The sequence below is a fragment of the Condylostylus longicornis genome, unplaced genomic scaffold (genome assembly GCF_029603195.1).
Source record: "Condylostylus longicornis isolate FDR11 unplaced genomic scaffold, ASM2960319v2 ptg000030l, whole genome shotgun sequence".
NCBI classification, from domain to species: Eukaryota; Metazoa; Arthropoda; class Insecta; order Diptera; family Dolichopodidae; genus Condylostylus; species Condylostylus longicornis.
The window spans coordinates 7,393,009-7,416,947 of NW_026577999.1; the positions used below are offsets into that span (position 1 = coordinate 7,393,009).

At 24.2% G+C, this 23,939-nt stretch overlaps 2 protein-coding genes across 2 annotated transcripts in view; both read right to left on the reverse strand.

The window, feature by feature from the left end:
* Positions 1-7,320: 7,320 nt before the first annotated feature.
* LOC129608132 (protein FAM166B-like) lies at positions 7,321-8,480 on the reverse strand. Its single transcript, XM_055519459.1, has 4 exons — positions 8,437-8,480; positions 8,050-8,366; positions 7,709-7,780; positions 7,321-7,610 (listed from the first exon to the last, which is right to left on the reverse strand). Exons 1-4 carry the CDS (start codon positions 8,478-8,480, stop codon positions 7,321-7,323), a joined length of 723 nt encoding a protein of 240 aa, XP_055375434.1.
* A 10,320-nt stretch (positions 8,481-18,800) lies between these two features.
* The window catches only part of LOC129608188 (ABC transporter G family member 20), a 137,188-nt gene continuing 132,049 nt past the window's right edge, over positions 18,801-23,939 (reverse strand). Inside the window, exon 9 of the mRNA XM_055519546.1 lies at positions 18,801-19,934. Within this exon, the coding sequence (XP_055375521.1) occupies positions 19,180-19,934 (755 nt within the window). The 3' untranslated portion in view covers positions 18,801-19,179. The remainder of the gene's footprint in view (positions 19,935-23,939) is intronic.

Consider the following 23,939-nt stretch of genomic DNA (forward strand, 5'->3'; position numbering starts at 1 on the left):
TATATATATAGAAATGTTAGGACGATTACCTTTCAGTTAATTCCTAATCCTCTTGCAATGGGAAAATTTCTCTCTGTTATTTACCAAAAAAAAAAACTAATCCATAGAATGGTATTTTATCGAAGAATTGAATCGTATATATAGAAATCCGAAACTGTTATATGCAAATACCAGCTATACACGTTTATAAGCTCTTCATTGTTAAATGTTGTTTTTTAAAATCGAAAAGTAAAAAAAGTAGAAAAAAAATGGAAAGGTAAGCAATTTTTATTGAATTGAAAAAATATTTTTTTTTTCGTAAAAAAAAAATATGTAATCGTTTTTGTCAGCATCAAAAGATTCGATTTTCTAAATTTTTTTTTTGCCATTTTCCCTTCAAAATTTTTAAACCGAAAATATTCTAAAAATAAAGTCACAAATTGGAAAATAACTGTAGTAGTGGCCGTGTAACTGTATAATAAACGAGCGAGGCTCTTTTAATTTTTGTTTTTCTTTCTTTCATAGCTACAAAAAGAAAATAAAATTTTAAGAGTTTTGACATTGTTTTGTTTTTGTCTATACTTAAAATCAAAATAGCCTATAGGTTATGCAATTTTTTCTAAGCGTTTTTATTGTTATAAATTCATAAATAGAAATGAATTGGAAATAAACAGAAATTTGAATATGCTTTTAAGGTATGGATGGCATACAGGGTGGTATTTTTTAATATTTTCAATGTTATAAATGTAAATTTAATGTTCTCGATATTTTAGAGGATCTACACTACTTCTATAATTTCGTTTATTAATTAATTTTCTTATACATTTTCGTTTTATTTTGAGTTTTTCATTTATATGTCATTAATCGCCATTTATAGTTAAGATGAGAACAGTAGAAGATTTCTGAAATATCTACATGCGACACTTATTGACTGGCAAATGAAATTTTCATAAAAGATCCCAAATTTTTGGCAGTCTTCATAAATATACAGTAAAAAACGATAACCTCGCATAATTTTCAAAATTGTCGAATTTTTTTTTTTGCTGCAATTTTGTTGCAACTTTATTTAAAATATGAACGGAAGTGGACTAATAAAACTTAATTTTTTTTTATAAAATTTAAACAAAAATTGAAAAAATTGCATAGTTTTAGGAGCATCATTTTTTTTAATACAATACTCATACCCACTACAAATTTCAAGAAAAATAATTTTTGATACCTTAAAATTCCGAAATTATGGGTGCATAAAAATTATATACAAACATGTGAGAATTTGACTCTGTCTTTCTAACACTAAAATTTTCTATTTTTTTTAGCCTCATCTTAAGCGTATTTATTCACCGTTACAAAATTTTATAATAGTTTATTTTGATGATCCGTACATAGATTTTACGAAACTCTATATGTATTTATTCTATAGTTCCTTTTTAAATTTGTTACAGTTTGGATGCAATTTGTATAACAACAAAGGAATCATTATTTAAGGCTTGTTGTTCTTTACAACAAAAGTTATAAACTTTTTTGTTTTCTGTTTCATTCAGGATACTATATTTCCCAAAATTAAGGGGGCAAAAAAAAAAAAAAGTTTGTCATACATATGCACATTAAATTCTTTCAGCTTTTATGTAACTGGAATATATGAGTGTGTGTGCGTGTGCATAAAATGGTTTAAGGACATTTTTTTCTTTCAATAAGTCTCTTTATGTAATATTGCATTTTATTTATTTTTAGTAGATCTTTGTTTTAAAGGCTTAATTTTTTTCAACTGAGGATAAACAACTTTATTTTTAACATGTGCATGTAGTTGTATCAAAAGCCTTATACATATATTGATAAATGAATAAAGCAGGTAGGGTAAATTTTGAATAAAGAAAATTTGTTTTTCATAAGGAAAATTTTGAGTTTTTTTTTTTTAAGTTTTTGCAATCAAAATACCTGTTTTTAGGTGAATTTATATGAATATAAATTTGACAACAAAAAGGGAAGGATATTGTGTTAGTTTCTGTTGTTGTATAAAGTGAGTTAAACAATGCTCCTCATAAGGGTTATTGACTTCTCTGCTTAAAAAGATGAAAACAGGATTTTTAATAATTTTTTTTTTAAATCTTGATAATTTGTATTGTAAAAATATTGTTATAATTTTTCTTTGTTCTCTTAATTGAAAATCTTTAAAATGTTTTTGAATAAAATTCAAGTGAAAGAAATTCATTAAAACAAATTACCTATGTATATATGTGTGTGCAAAGGATTAAAGTGATCGAAATTTTATTAATGTTATATTTGTAAATTTTTATGATCCTTTTTTAATGGGAAAAGCTTGAAATATTTTCAATGATATGAAAAACAAGTAATTTAAAAGTATGACTTATAAAATATTCGACATCTGGTACTCGACACCTGGTACATTATAGGGTGGTACCCTATAATAATGAATATGGTTATTTCACTTCGGACATTGTAATCAGTTCTGCTTTATGTATATTACATAACTATAGAGTAATAGTAATTTCTTTTTATAAAAAATTTCTTTAATAAAACGTGTAAAAGCGTTCCGCACAACACATAAAAGCTGAGATTGATTGTAATTGAGAACTTAATTGAAAAAAAAAAATTTAATTAAAAGAAAAATTTTTAGAATGGAAAAATATTTAAATTGAAATTTTTTTTTTTAGTAATGTTTTTCTATATGGTTGTGATCAAAGTTTTTATTTTTGTTTTACTGCTTTTATAAGATTGATGAAGGCAGAAATTAGTTATAACTTCCAATGTTATTGAACCAGAAATAAAACAAACAATATTTTAATTTTTTTTTATAATCGAAAATGCCTATAATATGTTGTAAGAATACTGCTAGCATATTATTGAAATATTGTTCAAAGGCATATGATAATTGCAGTATAGAAAAAACTATTATAAGTGAAAAATAAAATTTCATTGAGCGAAAAAAATTCTGTGTTCGCAGTGCAAATCATAATTGAAAATTCAAAATATTTCGTTTAAAGGTTTATGTTGCAATTCAAAGTTTATGTTGCAAATCGGAAGAAATTTCTAACACATTATAATTAACAGTAAAATCAATGATAAATGAACATTGAAAACCATGCGCTTCTCGTGTCCTACACCTCGCAATTTTGGGTTTAAAAGTATACTAATGAATAATCTAGTAAATTAAAATTATATTAAAGGAAATTAAAGTGTTAATACAAAATATCAAGAATTATCAAACATAATCCTATATACATTAAAATCCTATTTTTAAATCTTAAATCCAAAATTCATCTTCCTTTTATGTACAGTACATTTCTACTCGTATATTGTTATACTTTAATCTGCTTATATCTATATTTTATGTTATGGTGCTCAATATCTGCAACACATACTAAGCAATACAATCAAACACATCTATTCACGTATATTTAATTATAATATAACAAAATTTTATTTTTTCTACGAGTACAATATTTTGATTAAAATTTTTGTCATAGGAAAGGCACCGAAAGAAAAACACTTCATCACTATTCTGACAATGGTCACTTCAAAAAATAACTTTGATCACAAAAGGATATTATTAACCTCTCTCTGTCTGCTTGTTCTTTTTTTTTTTTCATAATAATTTTTCTTTTTTCCTAAATTTACGTGAATTGAATATTCAATATTCAATCACAAATTAGTATTGGCATTATTAAATTTTCTCTATATATATGTATGTATGTACATATTGAAAGGCAAAGAATAGAGTATTCGGCTTTTTAACTAAAAAGGACAAAGATGAAAAAAAGACACGCAGAGAGAGGGAGAAAAACAACAATGAAATGAAAAAAAACATTGCCATAGTATTAGAAATTCGAGAAAAAATAAGAAGAATCGCATAAAAATTTCATTCGGTAAAATTGATTAGGTTAATGGTCCTAAGATTTGGAAACATTCTAAAAATTTTCGATTTAAAAATCCGTGCACAATATTTAAGTATGTATAAGTATATTTGGTCCAGGCTAAATAATATTTACATAAGAAAATATTTTCGGTTTATCGTGTTGAAATTTTTTTTAATTCATAACAAAAAAAAAAAAAAAAAAATGGTTATCCTGAAAATTCTTGTTCCTGCAAATGGAAATAAAAATTTATTTTGTTTTTGTCAAAATTTCTGTATTATTGATTTAAATCAGTTTTCGATACTTTTTCTTTCAGTTAAAGGACATCCGATCAGAATGAAATTTTAAGTTAAAAAAATTTTAATCAATATTTTTTATTTTTTTTGTATTAAAAGTGTTGATGGAAATTTAATTGTGTGTTTGTTAAAAGTTTGTGCCTGAAATTTGTTTAAAAATTAAATAAAAAATTAATAATAAAAAATTTAACAAAAAATATTATTGAACTTTTATTTTATTATATTTAAGATAATGTGGATGTGGTGAAATGCTTTTGAATAGCACTAGTTTTTTTTAAGCTGGAATAGAATTTGATATTTTTTTCGTACGAATACCTTAATTTTACAATGTCTTTGAAGATTCAGTTCGAACTTAGTACAAGATTTTGCAGTTTAGTAGAGAAGTATAAGTACTCGTAAATCTGTTTTTCAACTGAAAAAAAATTGTGATTCAAAATGAAGTACAACTGTTCCAGTATGTGATTATTTAATTGGAATTACTGGCAGCATGATCAGAAATTAAATTGAAATTGCAGTCTTATTTTTTTTTTTTGCCAGTTGCCGACCGTTCTGCCACATAAAAAACCAATTCCCAATTCTGACTTACGAAATGATTTAAAATTGCTGGCGTCTTAGTTATTTTATATCTGGGTAAAAATTACCAATGTTTTGTTCGAATTTTCAAAATTTCTTTAAGAATTTCATAAAATTTTCGTATAATTGTGACCTACACACACGTATTAATTAATATAACATCATATAAATATTGGTTTTTTAATTCATGTAAGTTTTTGATGTAGTTACATTAAAGCTGAAAGCAAATTCACAATATTCCAACAACGATGAAGGGACATCGAATTATTCTAACCACATTTTATGCCAACATAATATTACATTAGAGTTTATTACAAATTTGAAGTAGTGTGACTCTTAATTTTAGTGGTATTAATTTCAGTTTATATGAACCGAAAACGAAGTTATGGGACACTTTTTAATAACAACTAATAAATAACAATTGAATTTATACCTAAATAAATGTCCGGGTCTTTAAGGAAGACTGCCTATGGTTAACAAAAAATATTTTAAGTTTATTGAATTAAATAAAGGGGGGTTTTCGTTTATTCAGTTCTAGAATAGTTTTAGCTTGTAATATGTCGATAAAATTCACGCTACATACACTTAAAATATAGATCATTCGGAAATTACTGACTGGAAAAAAGAAATGTTAAAAATGTAGCACAGACATCTAGTATAAATTTTGTCTCTGACTAATGAAATTTCTTTATTTTTTAAAACTTAGCTAAAGTATTTGCATATTGTTTAACGCTGTGACTTAGAAATTTTAGTTCTAATGTAGAACTTTCAATACAGCGTGCATAAACGAAAACCCCCAAAATTAATGATCTTGAAAAATATTAAGCAAGCCAATTCATTTCTAATATTTTAATTAAAATATTAGAATACAATTTCCTTAGCATATAATCATACAATATTTATAGCACATAAATAATAAAATATCACAAAAATTATTTAAAATTTATTTTATTCGTCCTATTAGCAAATATACGGTTTCTATATATATATTATGCAATATTTATACTTATAGTGTTAGATTTATCATAAATTTTTGACGAAGGTCAAAGTAGAAAAATTATCATGAGATTTTTTCTCGTTTTTATCATATAGATTAAATTGTTAACTAAGATTAAAATCTTAAATTTGACAAAAAATCCCTTTTAAAGAGAGAGATAAATGAATATTCCATTTAATATATAAAAAAAATTGTCCTCAAATCTCGTTTATAGATTCATTTATCCATCTTTGAAATCCCAATTGATTTAGGTATTTGTTTGAGATCAAGGAAGAATAAGAAGGACCATAACATCCATAAAAAAACAAAATAAAAATGAGAAGAACAAGAAAATAATAAAAACAGAAAGGATTCAAGATCTTACCGTATAACAATGGGAGAAAAAAATTATTATATATAAAATTCACGGATTTACAAATGTATATGCACAATAATAATATAACAATTTTACACATTCATACATACATACATATACATGTATATGAAAAAAAATCAATATCTTAAAGATTTAAATGAAGATTTTATAATAATATAAAAAAAAAAAATACCTTTTAGAAAATTTTCTTTTCATGAAAAAAAAAAATTATCCTTATCATCCTTTTTTTTTTTTTTTGTTTACTCTCTGCCACACCACAGTTCAGTTCAGTTTTTATGATTCATATAACATAATATAAAGAATTTATTGGTAGCAAAGAATTTAGAATTATTTTTATAAGCTGGGGCATTTTAAATGAGAACTATGGGGAGAACACATAAAAAACAAAAAAAAAAAAAATTAAACACAAATTTACGATTTTTCATTTTATGACGAATAAATTGCTACCTAATTGGGTCAAAGTTTTTTTATGATATTATATATCAAGTGGGACGACAACAATGGTTTTAAAATATTAGCATAACAATTTATGTATATATAGAATATTAAAATGTGCAGTCGTTAAAAAAAACAAGAAAAAGCAAGAAAAAATAAGAGCAAGTAAATTTTCTTTAGAGAGTTATTTAAAAAAAAAAAACACAAAAAGCAAAAATTCCTCAAGTGAATTGGAAAATTTTATTGACAGATTGACAGAGAGAAGATGAAGAAGAGAAATTTTATGTTAAAAATTTTGATAAGAATTAAAATTGAAATTATGAGAAAGATTTTAATTTAAACATAAAAAAATTTAAATATTAATAAAATGAATTGAAACATAAATTTAAAATTGTTTGTTTTCTCGAATTAGGCATTAAAATGGAAAATTGTGCAGCAAGTATGGAATATCTTTTAATCCTGACATGGCATGGATGACGGGATACTTTGATTGTAGCTATACTTAAATCTATATTATTGAGATTTTAAATGATTGCGAATATTATAATTTCATTTGTGTTCATTTTTAATTAATTTGCCTGAAATCTACTTTATTAAATTCAATAGTAATTCTATGATTATATTGAAAATACTTAAATTCAATAGCAATTTCAATATAATCATAGAATTACTAAAAAGCTATAACAGAATTTCTAATTAATTAAAAATAATTCAAGAAATATTTTAATAGCGCTCTTATAAAATAATCCGAAGGTAAAAAAAAACAAAAAATTGTTTTTAACACTCCTATCTCTAACAATATAATTTATTTTTAGCATTTAAAGTTGATTTTCCATATGATTTTCCTATTTCAAATCTTTCACCTGGTACATGGCCAGTATAATTAGGTATCATACCCTTATCTTTAATATATATTTCATATTTTTCAAAATTATTTTTAGGTTTGCTAATAATTGTTTCAATTGTAATTGGTATTCTTCGATAATGTTGATTTAATTTATAATATTTAGTAAATTCACATAATGCACTATTATCATTTTTACCAATTTTAGTCCATTCAAATGGAATCCAACCAGCATAACCTAAAATTGATAAGATGAGATTAAAGATAGTTTAGTAATTTTAAAATTTTTATCAAAATTGATAATTTTATTGAGAAGAGAAAATTTTAAAAAATTACCTGATTTAAGAAATTTTCTAGGATCATCGTCTTCCATGAAATGTGGTGGATAATGTTTAGAATATGGTAAATTTTTTGAATATTTATCAGCAATATCTTCTTCATTTTTTACTGCCTCTTCAGTATTTTTAATGGGGATCAAAGGCATTTTCAAATCCTCTTCAATTAGCTAGAAAGAATTAATTTGATTAGTTACTTAACCTATTTAGTGGGTAATTATATAATTGAATTAAAATTAAAATTTACATATCCTTCTGCTATATTTTCATTAAAATTATTTTCACTTTGTAAATATATTCTTTGTTTTAATTTATTTAATTCATATTTTTTCTTTTTCATAAATTTTTCGAATTCAGCAATACCTTCAGTTGTTATTATTGAATAACGTGCACCAATTTTATTATTGGAAAATGGTATAAAACCACAATAACCAGGTATTTGTGAATATTTATATAAAGGATCATCAGAATTTTCATGTTCTTTAACTAAATTAATTTCTTGTAATGTTGGTCTTTCTTTAAGATATTTATATGTTTCATCAGTTGTTATAATAATATTTTCTGAATGTGTTGTACTTGTATCAAGTAATAATTTATGTGTTAAATTTCCATATGTTTCACCAATACGAAATTTATATTGTGGACAAAATCCTGTATACCTTAAAAAAAAAAAAGAAGAAAAATAAAATTTTCATATTTACAAATTGTTAAATGAGAGTCAGATTTTACCCAGGTATAAAATGAGGTTCTGATGTTGAAATTTCGCTCAACATTTTTATTTAGTTGCTTCAATTAATTTTCTTACATACATTTGCAATGAATTAAATTTACTTAAAATTTTGTATTTAAATAATATTTGAAATCAGTTTATTTAATAAAATTTCTTTAAATTTTATATTTCTTGTTGGAATTTTTTTTGAATATCTACATTATTTATATTCTTTGAAATTGACATTTTTAAAATTTTTGACATTTGACATTTTTAAAAATTCAAAATCGAAATTTCAAATTCGGTATTAAATGTATACAAATTGTATACAAATTTCGTTTCTCCTGAAAATATGCTAAAAAAATTAAGTATGCGATTAATTATTCAATTTTCATATCGTCGATATTATGGAAGAGTCATGAAACTGCTTTTCTTGTATTTCGAGAAAAACACATTTGAAAACATATACACTAATGCCAATTCGCAGTTATGTGTAAAATTTATAACGTTATTTTTCCGAAAATACTAACGTTAGAGCTATGTAAATTTAATATAAAGACAGTTTAGAAAATGCTGAATTTTTTTATATTTATTACTCAAAACGCTTAAAAACTCGTGACTCTTCCATAATACAGACGATATTGGAATAAAGTAAGGTGTGGAAGCTTTAAGAAAACTGAGAGTCATTCATTTTTTTCATATTAAACAAAATTTAACAATTTCATATAAAATCTTGCATCGAATTAGTTTAAAAATACTAAACAGATTTAGCAAACTCGAGGCTAAATTTAATTTAAAACAAAATCACTACATTATCCAAAACTAATTTAATTAAATATTAAATTCTAATCCAATAAGTTTTGCATAAAATTGCAATTTCTTTATTTTATTGGCATTTTTAATTATTACTATAAATATTTTGTTTTATATGTGACATAAATTTGATTTTTCAATGAAATTATAAGAGTCCTTTTAAAAATTCACTCCTTTAAAAAAGCACATACATAGGTGTATTCATATATATGTGCATGTATGTAGGTATTTTTAAATATTTAACAACTCGTCTTGAATAAATCCGGAAGAAAAAATGATCTAATCTTTTAAAAAAAATTGTTTTGGGTAGAATCTTTAAGGCAATCCGTTTTTATTGTTTCTTTTTTAGAATATTTTATAAAAATCTTTATTTAAAATATAAATTGAGTTCAATTGAAATTTTTTTTTTGTTTTTTTGATTTAATAGGAAAGTACCTGAGAAGAAAATGCCGTTGTTTATATTTAAAATGAATGGTATGAAAAAGAAAATCGAAAAAGAAAATTTCTTTGAAAAAGAAAACCGAAACTCAATTGAAAATTTTTTTTTTTCCTTATTTTTTTTTGCATGGTTTAAGGCATGAGTTTCTTTTTTTTTTGTTTTGTTCCTTCTTTTGACCAAATTGCATTCTCTTATATTCGTATATATTTATGTATGGTGTAAGTAGTTTGAATTACAAATCTGTTTCTTTAAGGGAAAATATTATTTTTCAAGAGATCTTCAAGAGAAATGTTGCAATTATGAACCGAAAACTTAGGGAGATTTTTAATAATTCATTTTGAAGTGATATTTTTATATATTTTTTGTATATACTTAATTAAACTTTTCCCGAATTCTTTTGGTTATTCCATAAGTATAAGAATTTTTCATATAGAATAGATTACAAAATTAATAAGAGCTTAATTATCACCTCCAATATGAATTCCACTCGTAGAATCTTACGAATTATAAACAAAAAACTACGACGTTAAACTTTTGAATGATCACAAATTCTCAAAACACCAATGACTGGATCATTTTTCAGAGCATCAAACTACATCATTTTTAATAATTACGTTTAGTTTTACAATTGAAATAAAATTATTTTAATAAATTATTATTTCGGACCTCAATTCTCTCATAAAAAAAAATTGTATGAACCATTTAAAATTTTTGTGTGCCGAATGAATTAATTTTCTTCTTCACGTATAGTTGAAAAAATATCAATGAATTTTCTTGTTGTTATTCATTGATAAAGAACGTAATATAAATAAAAGCAAAACAAGAAGAAGACAAAAAAAAAAATTAAATTTTTTATTTTTTACCCCCAAGAGCATTTTTTTTTTATATCTGACTGACTGTCTGCCTTAATAAATTATGAAAATCAATTTCCTTTCGAGTAACACAGTTTCTTTAACGTTTTGCTTTTCTATTTTTTTTTAAATTTTTGCATAAAATAAAAACGAAAAATGCATTCAAGTTTTTTTTTTCTCTTGCATCAATGTTTCCCATATATTGACGATTTCCTAGTATAGTTTACAAGGATATTATGGATATCAGTCCTATATAAAAAAATCTAGGTGAAAAATTTGAATAAGAAAAGACGAAAGGCGAGAAAAAAACCATACTTTATTGTTAACACAAGAAAAAGAAGAAGAAGGAGAGAAAAAAATGAAGTGATTGCTATGAAAACGATAAGGCAAGAAATTTTATCCTCATCTAAATTGTTCCTATGAAAAGACGAAATAGGTCAATTGTAAAAAGAGCAGGGAAGCAAGAACAAAAAAAAAAAAAAAAATTTGTAGAAAATTAAAAATTGGTCCTTCTTCTTTTTTTGCTCTTTTCTTTTGCTCCTGTCTTTCTTTCTTTTCCCGCAGTCGGAATAATAGATGAACAGCAGAATTTCTGTACAGAAATTTTCTCAATAATTGGCTCCGATTTCATTTTATCCTTTTATTCATTGCGCTTTATTTTTTTCAATTTAAATTGCTGTTTTGTATTTGATTTTATTTTTTTTTTTCTTTTTTTCGCTTTTGATATTTTTATATTTGGCGCTTTTAACTGTCAGATTAAAGTACCATCTCAATTAGTGTCGAATTTAAATTGTAAAAGAAAATATCGAAATAGAAAAAATAAAAGACGATTTTTTTTTTTTTTGGAATTTTTGTTATTGTAGTGAAAGCGTTTAAAAAAAAATTTTTTTTGAAATTTATATTACCGAATCCTAGAGGATATTTTCGTATATCCCCAATAGAATTGAAATATTTTTTTTTTTTTTTTTTGCTTTGTTTCTTTCTAAATTTTTAAATTTTATTTTTTATTACCATAGAAGACTATATAACGCTTAATCGCTACGTAGTCTAATATTAAACCCTAAGAGTAAATTTATGAAGATGAAAAAAAAAATAGGCACAATATAGAAAAAGAAATTTATTTTAATTTTCGAAAAATTCTTTCATTCACATAGATTATTCAATAATATGATTTTATAATTTTAATTGGCTCCTTTATCATCCTCAGTATTTTTAAGTTATTATAATAATGAAGCCCGACTAGGGGGTAATTGCATTAAAGTAATAAAAAAATTTAAATGTGATGAATTTCAAGTTCAAATAATTTATATCGGTAGGAAATACAGAGTTGTCTTTCATCCGTCAGTATCGTCTCCCTATTTGGCACATACTGAGTTTCACCAAAAGTAGTCACTTGTAACCAAAGCTGTTCATGACCGCTGTCTGTTTTGCATATGTTTTGAAATGTTAATTTATGCTAATGATATGAAAATTTTTAAAAAAATTCGTCTTGTAAGTGATACAGTTTCTCTTCAAAATGATTTGAATAACTTTTACGGATGGTGTACAATAATAACAACTTGAAAATTAATATGAATTTTAGAAATAACTTACAAATCGTATAACATGCTGTCGAACACGTACAAGAAAAACAATCAGTGAAAAAAAAATTGAGTTATTCAACAAGATTCAATGTTCAATTCAATACTGACAACAAAAATAAGCTAAAATTTATTTATTAGAAATTTGCCTCTCTTCTCAATTAGTTGAAATTTTTTACGCTCTGAGCATAATTGAGTTGAAACAATACATTAATCTTAAATTTTTACTCTTTCTTATAGGTATAGCTCATTATTTGTGTTACGTACTAGGTATATACCCCTGAATACAAAAACAAATATGTAAGTAAAATTAAAGATTTGGTTATTTTGTAATTTTTTGTGTTTTCGTTCCTTTGTAATTTATTTAACACGCACAAAAATTAATGAGAAGAAAATTTATTTGGTAAAACCATAAAACCATAAAAAAAACCGCAAAAGCAGTTCATCAAAATTTGTGGGTAACTTGGTAAAAAAAAAAATTATTTTTTTTATTGTTTACTTTTTTGAGGGTGATTAAATTCTACTAAATATATGATTTACTTATAATAATAAAATTATTACAATAAAGCTTAATATGAGGACGGAAATTTTCTTAAAACTTTTTTTTTAGCACTTTTCCAAAAAAATTTTGTAAAAAAGTGCTTATTAGTTTCACTCTGTCCGTCCGTCCGTCCGTCTGTCCGTGTGTCTGTTTACAAAACTTCTACACCCTTGAAGATAGAAAGCCGAAATTTTGTACGTACATAGATCTTTACTAGAAACTTATTTCCGTAGAACAACATTTTTACCTATCTCCCCCCCTCTAGAAGTTATACCCCCCCAAAACCCTAAAAATGGCCTTTTTTAACCATTTGTTGCAATGAAACCATAAGCATTTTTGAAATTTTGCAAACGCAGAAAGGCAGTGGCTTGCTTCTTCTAGCACGGTATACTACAGCTAAACTTTAAAAAAACAAAATGGCCGTTCAAATTTACCGTTATCTAAAGTCCTTTTTTTGCAAATTTTTGATTTCGTTTTTCTTCTAGACCCCAGCCTGTAGAAGCTTGAAATTTTAGGGCCTTTTAGACATTAACAAATAGTTTATTTTGTTAGAAGAAAATTTTTTTCCATCTCCACCCCCTCTCAAGTTATCGCCTCTTGAAATTTGTAAAATTTGAATTTTTGATACCATATATTTCCGAAACCGCAAGCTTTTTCAAATTTCTATAAACGCAAAAAGCTAACGGTAATTTCCATGACATTAAAAAATATAATTATTTTTCTTAACTCACACAAATAACCCTTAAAATCGAGCATTATGTTAACCCCTTTTTATATTAATTTTTGCTTTATTTCAAAGACTGCATATATGCGTCATCCTAAATATATGCAATCCTAGAAATAGTTTTGTATATGAATGAAAATAATTTTAATAGTGTGATAGGTATCCATACTCGTAGACTGTATTTAAAAGCAGAATTTTCACTTGTTGAAGGGAAAAGTGCTAAAATACAAACCATTGGTTTGACCCAACTTTATTCTTCTTGTTATTACGCATTTCAATTACCCATATTAGCTTTTCCTTTCATTATTAATCTGTATAGCTGTCTTTATTTATAATATAGAGGGGGTATATTTTTGCGATTTTTTTACAACCTAGTAGAAGAGAAAAATTTCATATACATTTACATTAAAATTTCAATATGGACCCATCCATTTAGTTAGCATGATAAAATGTACGTACCGAATTGAAAAGCATTAACTTGAATTTTCTACAAAAAATAACAAGTAGTTTTTCTTCGTTTTCTTCTTCTTCTGCTTGGGATTGGCTTGTCCAGCACTCTCGCTACCTTTTTGGAAGATGTCCCGAACGACGATGACCTTGTGTTTTACTTTATGTCGGCACTTCTGACTCGATCTCCGAGGATTTTGCTAGTTATTTGCCGTGAGGTTTTTGTTTCTGTGGTTGCTTGAAATATCTGCTATTTTGTAGATGATGTTTTGTCCGCCTCAACTTTGATTTCAAACTTTCAATTTCTGTATATGATGTAATATTGATACCAAGGCACTTAAAATAAATTATTTGCTCAATCGGTTTGTCATATGAACTACTAGTTTGCACCGTAATGATGTTTTAGAAACTGTCATTCACTTTGTTTTTTCCGTTGCAATCTGCGCATATAATAAGACCCTTCTGCGTTGGTGAAGGCAAATGGGAGTCTCTGGATATCGTCTTCATTCTCTTCCATAATAACAGCGTCATCTGCATAACATGGTATTTTTTGAATAAAATTAAAAATATTCTTTTTAATTTAAATGGCAATCAATTGCTTCCGATGATTTTTGAGTATTTAATTCCCTAAATTTTAGTATGATACTCGTATGTGTATAATCGGAAACTGTTACCATGGACGCTGTCTAGGTGTATTTTCTTAGAATTATTTATTGGTTTACATAACTCTGTTAAATATTTAATAAGATAACCTGATTTTAATTATACTTTCATTCACAATTAAATTATTTCTTAATAGTAGTCTATAATTCTTTATTGAAGGTATAGCTTTTATTCATTATTCTACTGTAATAAAAAAAATTTTTACTTGAAAACTTGAAAACAATTTGAATTCTTTTGAAAACTTAATCCTGACTTGCTTAATAGAAAGAAGAGAAAATTTATTTTTCAAATAGAATTATTTTTCTTATACATATTATATGTGTGTGTATCTCTGAATGAATTCTTAAGAATTGAATTTGATTACTTCTTAAAGTAAAAAAAAGTTCAACAAAAGACCATTTTATTACAAAATGTAAGAAATCTTACAAGGATTTTCGTTTTTATCTTAAATGTCAATAAGAGAAGATGAACTTTTTAGTTTAGTCTATTATTTTGGTAAAATTCATTTATTGACATATTTACATATGCATGTATTCCTCATGTATAACAAATGTGTACATATACATATTTATATTGTAACTGTGAATCAAAGTTAATATGAGAAGTTGTTTGTAATGGAATTGTATAGAAGTTCTCTTAAAAAGCTATATGAAAACAATTTAGTTAATTTAATGTTTAGAAAACATAATTTGAATAAAATTTTGAATTAGAATGTGTTATAAAAGAAAATAAATTTTAGGGTCATTAAAAAAAAGAGCAAAATGATTAGCATTATTCATAGTTCAAAGTGCAAATAAATGAATAATTTGACAATGAATAAGAAAATTTCAAGTTGTTGCTCATAACACAAGAAGTAAATGCTATAATTGATTTAAGGTATTCGCTCTATAGTGTAATAGAAATTGTTGGGAGATTAAAATGGGCATGTGTCCGGTATTTATTTTCTCTAGAAGGCGTTATTCTGCGGAGGTAAAGTTTGATTATAGATAAATTCTGAAAAAGATTGATCAAATTTGTGAATTAAGTAGGATTTTAGGCTCGATTAAGGCTCCTCTCAATTTGATGGTTAATGGTGCGAATTACACTCTAAGTTTTGTCATGCAGTGCAGTAGGGAATTTAATAATGCCTTTATGGCTAATAATTCTTCATGTTGTTTTTGTGGGGCCCGTTTTAGAGTAGCCAGGTCTGGTCAGATCCCTGCAGTGTTTATATATGCAGGTCGTACAGAGGCGTTTCCTTCATTTTAGTTTTCGTTGTACGGATTATTCGGATCCATTTAGACTGCCTCCTTATGAGAGTGGGCTTCAGTCTTTGTGCTAAAGGTAGCTAAATTGTTCTAAGGTGGTTTTATTGTTTCGAAATACAGAGAAATAATCAAAGTATAATCTTAGTTACTTATAAGGTCGGTGGAGCTTTTCAATGTTCCGCGTCATAGTACGGATTACGGAATGCATGAATTAATGAAACGTTTATTACGCGAAATTAATTTGCGATCGTGTGTTTTTTATACGAACATAAGTAAGATGGTATTTAAGGCCGAACTATACAGTAGTAGCATTGATTTTGTTTAATTTATTCTTTGTTTGTATGACATTTTCCATTTACTCGCCTTGCATTAGTTGTACACGTTTGGGTTTGGTTGTTTAAATTTTCAATTTATTTATTAATATTAAATTTATACTGCTGATATTATTTTTCCTCCACGTTTCTCTTTACCTTCCGTTTCTAACTTTAAATGATGACGATTTTAGTTATAGTTACTGATAGCCACATTTGTTGGCTAAGTGTTAAGCAATCGTCTGAAATAAGTAAATTAAAAATATTTGACCCTTGACTTTTAAAGTTTTTTATTTATGCTTTTTTTTTATTTTTTTTTTTACTCTTAAAAATTTCTACTTAATATTAAATTTTTGTTTCGATAATTTTTTTTTCTTCAAATTTTCTTAAATATTTAAATTATTAAATAAAAATTTTTTTCTTTAAATAATAACAAATCATCTAATTAATTATATTAAAAAAAAAATTCAATTAAATTATTTTTAAATATTAAAACCCTAACCTATTTATTTGTAAAATATTTTTTAAAAATAATTATTAAATAAAACTAATGAAGTCTAACAATTTTATAGTCTTTAATATTCGACTACAATTTCATAAATAAAATGAAAAATTATAAAATATATTTTTAATTTTCTGTTCGATATTTTTATTATAAAACTTTTATACCCACAATCAAATAAATAATTTTTTTAGAATGTGATCATTTATATACAAAACATTAAAATTTTCTTATTTTTTAAAATTTATAGCTTTATTTATTTCGATTTCTTGTGAAGTTAATTGTATACTTTTGATAAGCTTTAATATTCCTGGATGGATTACGCCAGACCCCAAAAATTTTTAAATTTTGTTTACTACAGCATTTGAGCAATTTTAACATTTGATCAGAATTTGATCAGAAAATGTATAATTTGAGTTTAATTCGGATGTTAGAACTCAATAATGGAATTTAAAACTATTAACAACTTAATTAAGAGAATTGTTCATCTTGATTAAGAGAATTGAATTGAACAATTTTAATTTTGTGATATGCGAGAGTCTTTTAATAATAATTAAGAAATGCATAAATTTTTGCAAATCCATTTGCAAAATTTTATTTCTTAATTGAATTTTAAATATTTTTTTAATTTTTTACACTCTGGGGACTACAAATAATTTAAATGCCATTTATTATTAAATTTTGTAAAATTACGAATGCGATTATATTTCACAATATTTTCTAATTACATACAATCAATAAAATAATTATATGATAATTTATTAACAAAAGCATTAAATTTATTGTTAGTCCTAGTGCTATTTTTCTGAATTAGTTTGTGTTAAAGTGCAACTAACAACAATAAACCAGAAATATAATCTAAAATTATGAAAATTACAAAATTTTTAAATATAATTTAATAATTTTTCCAAAATATTGAAAGGATTATTCTCTAGATACACACATAATTCTATTGCACTAAAATATCCATAATTAAATTTAATTTTAAACATATTGTTTATTTTAATTAAATTTAATTGAAAATACATTAATTAATTATTAAAAAAATTGAATTATTTTTTTTTTTGTTTTATTATACAAATTTGAAAATTAATTATTTCGATTTTAATAATAAATTAATTGAATTAAATTCAAAAACACAATTATTTTTTTTTGTTTTTTGGTGTTATGTTCAGTTAATCACTTCAGAAATATTATTTGCCAAATTTTTATTATTTTCTATTTGAATATGTTTTAAAATTATTATGTATTTGAAAATTTGAAATTTATTTCTAGTAAATTTTTTTTTTCAGTGTAGTACAAGCAAAATTTAAATTATAAATTTTATTTTTTCCAAATTATTTAAATCTTAAAGTTTGTATAAAATAATCACATCCTTTTAATATTATTATAATATAAGAAAGCAGAAACTTATTTTAAAATACGATTTCTGATGAAATCAAAATATAAATTAGGAAAATAAGAAGTACAAAATATTAACAAACAAAAAAAAAAAAAAGCAATTTTTCTTACATTCTAAGAAATGACAAACACAAACATCATTTCATCTTCCATTTTATACTTATAAGATATAAAATATGCATTTCTTCCTCTTCTTTTTTTCTAATTTTTAATGCATACATTAGTATAACATGGGAAGAAAAAAAAAAATAAAATAAATGAAAATAGGAGAACATTACAAATTATGTACAAGGATTTGATTTTTCCCTATACTCTTAAAATCTAATAAAATTTTATTTCCTTCTCTTAACTTTACCTATATATAGTTAAATATGTATATATACAACATTATCAACTATATAATAAATATAGATAGTATATTAATAAAATACAGGGTCATATTGTTCAAAATTAACATTATCGAGAATAGATTGGGTACCATTCTAATAAAATTTTATGCTCCTGTAAATTTTAATGTTATTTTAAAAATTTCATTTCATTTGTAATTTTACAATGCGCTTATTTTAAAAGTAAATTAAATTATTCCGAATTAAGTACAATAAGTAAATAAATACGATATGTGTCCATTTATCTAAAATATTTTAATTAAAACAAAAATTTTACTTCATTGAATGAATCATTCATTATTTTCACAATATTTTCATAGAGTTTTAATTAAAAATTCGAAAGTTAGGCTTATTTCAGTAATATAGCTGAAGTTAAAGCAAAGAATGAAGTTAACGTATACTAGAAATACTAAATTTTAACAAATTAGTAATAATATATTCGACTGATCGGTCGAGTTTTAATTGTATTTATTATTTAATTCATAAGAGCATTAATTTCAGTGAATATTACGATTTTATTAGAACAATTTTGAGCATGTTATCGTAATTATATCGTAAATTATAAATATTTATATCGTAATTAATATTATCGTAAATAAATGAAAAATTTATTAAAATTTCATATTTTCATTTTAATTAATTGAGACCCTGTATTTATTTATATTTTATTTCGACTTTAAAAATAAATAAATTTTTACACTTAACAATCAAATATGTGAAAAAAAAACACAATTTTTTTCTCTAATTTTTTTCACATAAGGATTTAAACTATTTCTTACATATACACATAAAGTATACACACATAATTTGCAAAAAAACAGTCATAGTTTAATTTTTTCTTTTTTTCACTGTATTCATTTATCCTTTCTTGAATTTTAATAAATATGTTGTAAATGCAAGAAATATTAGTACCCATATTGTTATTGATATATAACCATTATATACAGATGGTTGTGACATACCCCAACCTTTTTGTAATATTGCACGTAATGATTCTGTTGGTTTTGTTAATGGTAAAAAGAATGATGAAAATTGTAATATCGGATACATTCCTTCAATTGGCCAAATAATACCACATAACATGATCATTGGTAGAAAACTACCCATTGCAACATATGTTGCTGTACGTTCAGTATCAACAGCACATGCAATTACAAAACCAAATGACATACCACATAAACCATTTAATATACATAATAATACAACTAAACCTAAATCACCTTGTATTGTTACCTCAAATACATAAAAACTAAATAATAATACACAAAATATTTGACACAATACTAATGTAAATTGTGTTGTAATTTGTGATACTAATATTTCTGGACCAGTTATACCAGCAACAAGACATCTTTCTAACATACCATCATTACGTTCAATTAACATTGCACCTGATGTTATCGCAACAGATAAAAAAAATATAATTGTTAAAATGACACCTGGTGCTGCAAAATCAGTAAAATTTGGTTCTTTATCACCATATATTGGTGTATTCCAATCAACTGGTACACGTCCCAATCTTGGATTAACATCACAATCAATTAACATAGCTTCAACAAAATCAAAGAACGTGTATTGAATATCACGATATAATAGGGTGCTGATTTGTTGATCTGAAATGAAAAGAAAATATGTTAGAAATTTTTTTTTTCTATGTTTTTTTTTTTTTGTGATTATGTGAGAATAAAACTTATGCATGCATATAATTCATGTACTTGGGTATGTACATGTATATTAAATTGAATTCTTCGTTCACATGTATAAGTGGGTATTAAGGAAGGATGTTAACTCTATTCTTTTTCTAAATAGTACACTAACTATTTGCTTTTTTGATTGATTTATAATTCTTTAAAACTGCAATAATATTTATGTACGTATCTGTGTAGTAAGAAAAAAAAAGTTGAACAATAATAGAGAACTTGAAATAGGAATTTAAGTGTTTCCGTCGTGTTTTTCAATTCCTTTTTACGTATAAGTTAAAAAATTATTGTTGCATTTTTCCTTTAAGAATTTTTCTATTCAAAATTTTATTCAATTCAAATAAGAATTTAAAAAAAAAATTTTTTTTTTGTGTATTTTGAATAAAAAATTAAGTGAATTTTTTTCTTGTTGAAACGTCATCGTTAAGACGATTAAAAAAATTATAGAAATGTGGTTTTAGAATTTTTCTTAAAGGGTTTTAAATTTTATTTTATAAAAAGAGGATAAAAGAGAGCAGGTTCTCCTTTTTTTCCCTTTTTACAAAAAAAGAACCAAATTTTTTTTTTGGAAACTTCAAAGGCATTCATAATTATGTAAGGGAATTGTGATTTATTAAATTTTCATCTGCATGAAAAAAAGGAAATGATGAAAAAATTTCAAAGAAAGTGAGTGAATAGAAAATATAAAAATAATTAATTGCATACTTTTAGGGATATTCTGGTTAAATCGTATGAGTATTACAATGGAGAAAAATTTATTTGATGAAGATATTTTTTATTTTATTTTAAATTTGTTATACAAGAAATAATTAAAATTGTTATACATGAATTAACAAGAATTAATGTTATACTTAAATTTTCTAATTTAATATTATTTGAATTTAAAATATAGAACAAATCATTGTACTCAAATTAAATAAGTAATGAATTGTGAAAATTCGGAATAAAAGCATTCCATTGAACATTTTGAACCGCAGAAGTGAATGTATTAGAAAAACTATACGGTTATTATTAAACTGGTTTTACTCTCACCATTTGATTAAGGAAGAGGGAATGGATTAGAAAAACGATATGGTTGTAAACGATATGATTAAGGAGGAACCCTTAAAAGAATAATTTTCAAATATGGAAAATATGCACCAAAATCTTGATGGAAAAGTATTAACAATTTTTCAATACGTGAACAATTTATTTATAAATTTCTTATAGTTTTTACATGAACAGCAACTGTGTAATACAGTGATTATATCTAGACTTTTATTACACATATTATTACCTTTGGTTGAATAGAATGTATGTAAAATTGTAAACGATTAAAATTGACGTTTTTTTTTATTGTTGTCATTGAATATACGCGTGTAAATTAATTTACAGTAAGAAAGAATGCTTCAAAGAAGCAACGTGTATTATATTACGAGATTAATATCGTGATTTGTAAATTAAATAACTGTAAATAAACGAGTTTTTCTTAAAGGATAATAAAAAACATAAGACTATTTAAATTTATTTTAATTTTTCCATTTTTTTTTTAATTATTCCATATACCAACTACCTTAATTTCTCTTAAGTAGTTTTAACAATTATTACTTATACGAGTACTGTATAACAGTTGCTCTGATTATGTTTAATATGCGGAAAGTTTTATACGTTTTTTTTGTTTTTATGCTTCTATATTTCTCTAACATTTTTATTTTTATGTGTAATTATTTTTAATTCTCAACTCGACTCTTTTTTTAATTTTTTATTTCTTGCCAAAAAATTACGTTAATAGAAGTTTAACGTTTGGGTATTTCTCGATATTGATGGGAAAATTATATAGGGTTTCTAGTTAAAAATCTGTTTTGTAATGATTTTTGATTATCATTTGAATGAGAGTAAATGGTACAATTCCATTTTGTTTTAATTAATTTAATCTATTGGTAATAGTATAAGAGAGAACAGATTATTGAATAATGTTGTAATGTAATTCAAATTTTGATTACTGGCTAGAGTTGTGAATTATTCATTGAGACTATGGAACTTATACGAAAACAAATCTCTTTTAAAGTGGTAGTGGTTCAATATTTATTTGTGTATTTTCTAGCAATTGAAATCATACACAACAACTACTGTTTATGATTTGTAAACAAATAATGATAATACCCTACAATTCCACAAATTAATTGACTGTATAAAAATTTGATTTAGAAAATTATGATTATAGGGAGAAAAATATTTATAAAAAAAACTATGGATAAATCGGGAAAATTCCGTAATATAGTTGTTGCCTATTTTAAGTGTATTCAAATAAGAAGTGAAACTATTTTAAATAAATAAGAAAATCAGGATTAGTTTCAGTTTTCCTCACATACACATTCAATATACATAAACATATAATCATGAACATGTATATGGATGTATCTATGTGCAATATAATATGTGATAAGAAATAAATAAAATACAAGTTACACACAATTGAATAAAAGTGGATTTCCTTTAGGTATACATTGTATTTAATAAAAAAAAAAATAGTAAAAAATAATAAGAAATTAATTTAAATTCAGCTCTAGTAAATTTAAAACTAAGAGTATAATAATAAATTAGTATCTGTATAATAATAGTATCTGTATTTGTTATTCTATATACGTATATAGCTTCAATATTGTAAAAATCTTTAACACTATTTGAAAAAAGATAATAATATATTTGGAAACTTTAAATATACTAGATAGTGCGTATATTTTGATCTCAAAGTATTATTTAAGTTGAATGCTTTTGCGTGCGTGTGTATGCGTATGAAGAGAATTATTTTGGAAAATTGTAAATAAAATTTATAAAATGTTGAAAAACAGGTTTAAATTTTTAAGAAGGAAAATAAAAATGTGGAAAATAAATAGTTCTATAGATGTAATAAATATAAGTAGTTGAATTAAAATATTATGAATAAACTCACATACACATACGTAAATGAAGATTATGGAGGAAGGAGCAAAAATATTACTTTATGTGCCTTCTCATAACTAAACAAGTAACTATGGATGGAAATTTTATGAGTTCGTGTATTTGTTATTATTCTTACAAAATATTATTTTAGTAGAAAGCATTCACTTAAAATTATTCAGTTGGGAACGTTTTGATAAGTTTGCTTTTGAAAGAGGTGGATTAAAAATGAGGAGGAGGAGGAGGAGGATAATATTGTTGGAGTAAAAAGTTTTTAAATGCTTTTGCTTTTATTATTTTTACGTTTATTAATTTAAAATTCTATACTTGCCAAAATTTGGGAACTTATTTTATTAATGTTAAATAGACAGTGGCGGGATTTTTATGTTTTCTTTGTATAAAATGTGTGTAATTAAAAATGAGGGGGCGTACGTAATAATGTAAAATATTTTGAATTTGAATATTTAACATTAATATTGAATTTTTGGTGTTGTAAAGCGAATAATTTAAAAGTTTACACTTAAAAATTGCTCAAAACTGAATGAATGGAAATTTAGAAAATATCGCTTGCATAAATTGTATTCCTGCGACTTTTAAAATTTAATATTTAGTTGAAGTGAAATTAATGTGTTTCTATATTTTAATATAGGAACACCTAATATATATAAAATTTAATTTATTAATTTAATTTATAATCTAGTGAAATTCCTAATTTTATCACGATGACTGTGTAATGTGGAAAATACAAGGAAATCTATAAAATATATGAAACCAGATTGGATTTTATGAATCTAGTAATAAATTCCTTAGAATTTAATGAATGGCCAACTTGTATTATTATTAAATCTTGTATAAATTACCAAATATGGCCGGATAAATTGTAATACCGAGATGAAAACGATAAGAAAGGGCCATGTTTATTATTCAATAAGAATATTTTCAGTTACACATACAATAATGTTAATGTACCGTAGGAGTTGCAATATAATAGCAATAAAA

Bases quoted from the DNA above. Each gene is read 5' to 3' on its own strand.
- LOC129608132 (XM_055519459.1), bottom strand. From the start codon at position 8,480: ATGTTGAGCGAAATTTCAACATCAGAACCTCATTTTATACCTGG. The intron at 7,781-8,049 runs TTATGAAAAAGA...AATATTCAAAAA, and splicing joins TATTGCTGAATTCGAAAAAT to ATTTACCATATTCTAAACAT. The intron at 7,611-7,708 runs GTAATTTTTTAA...TATCAATTTTAG, and splicing joins TAGAAAATTTCTTAAATCAG to GTTATGCTGGTTGGATTCCA.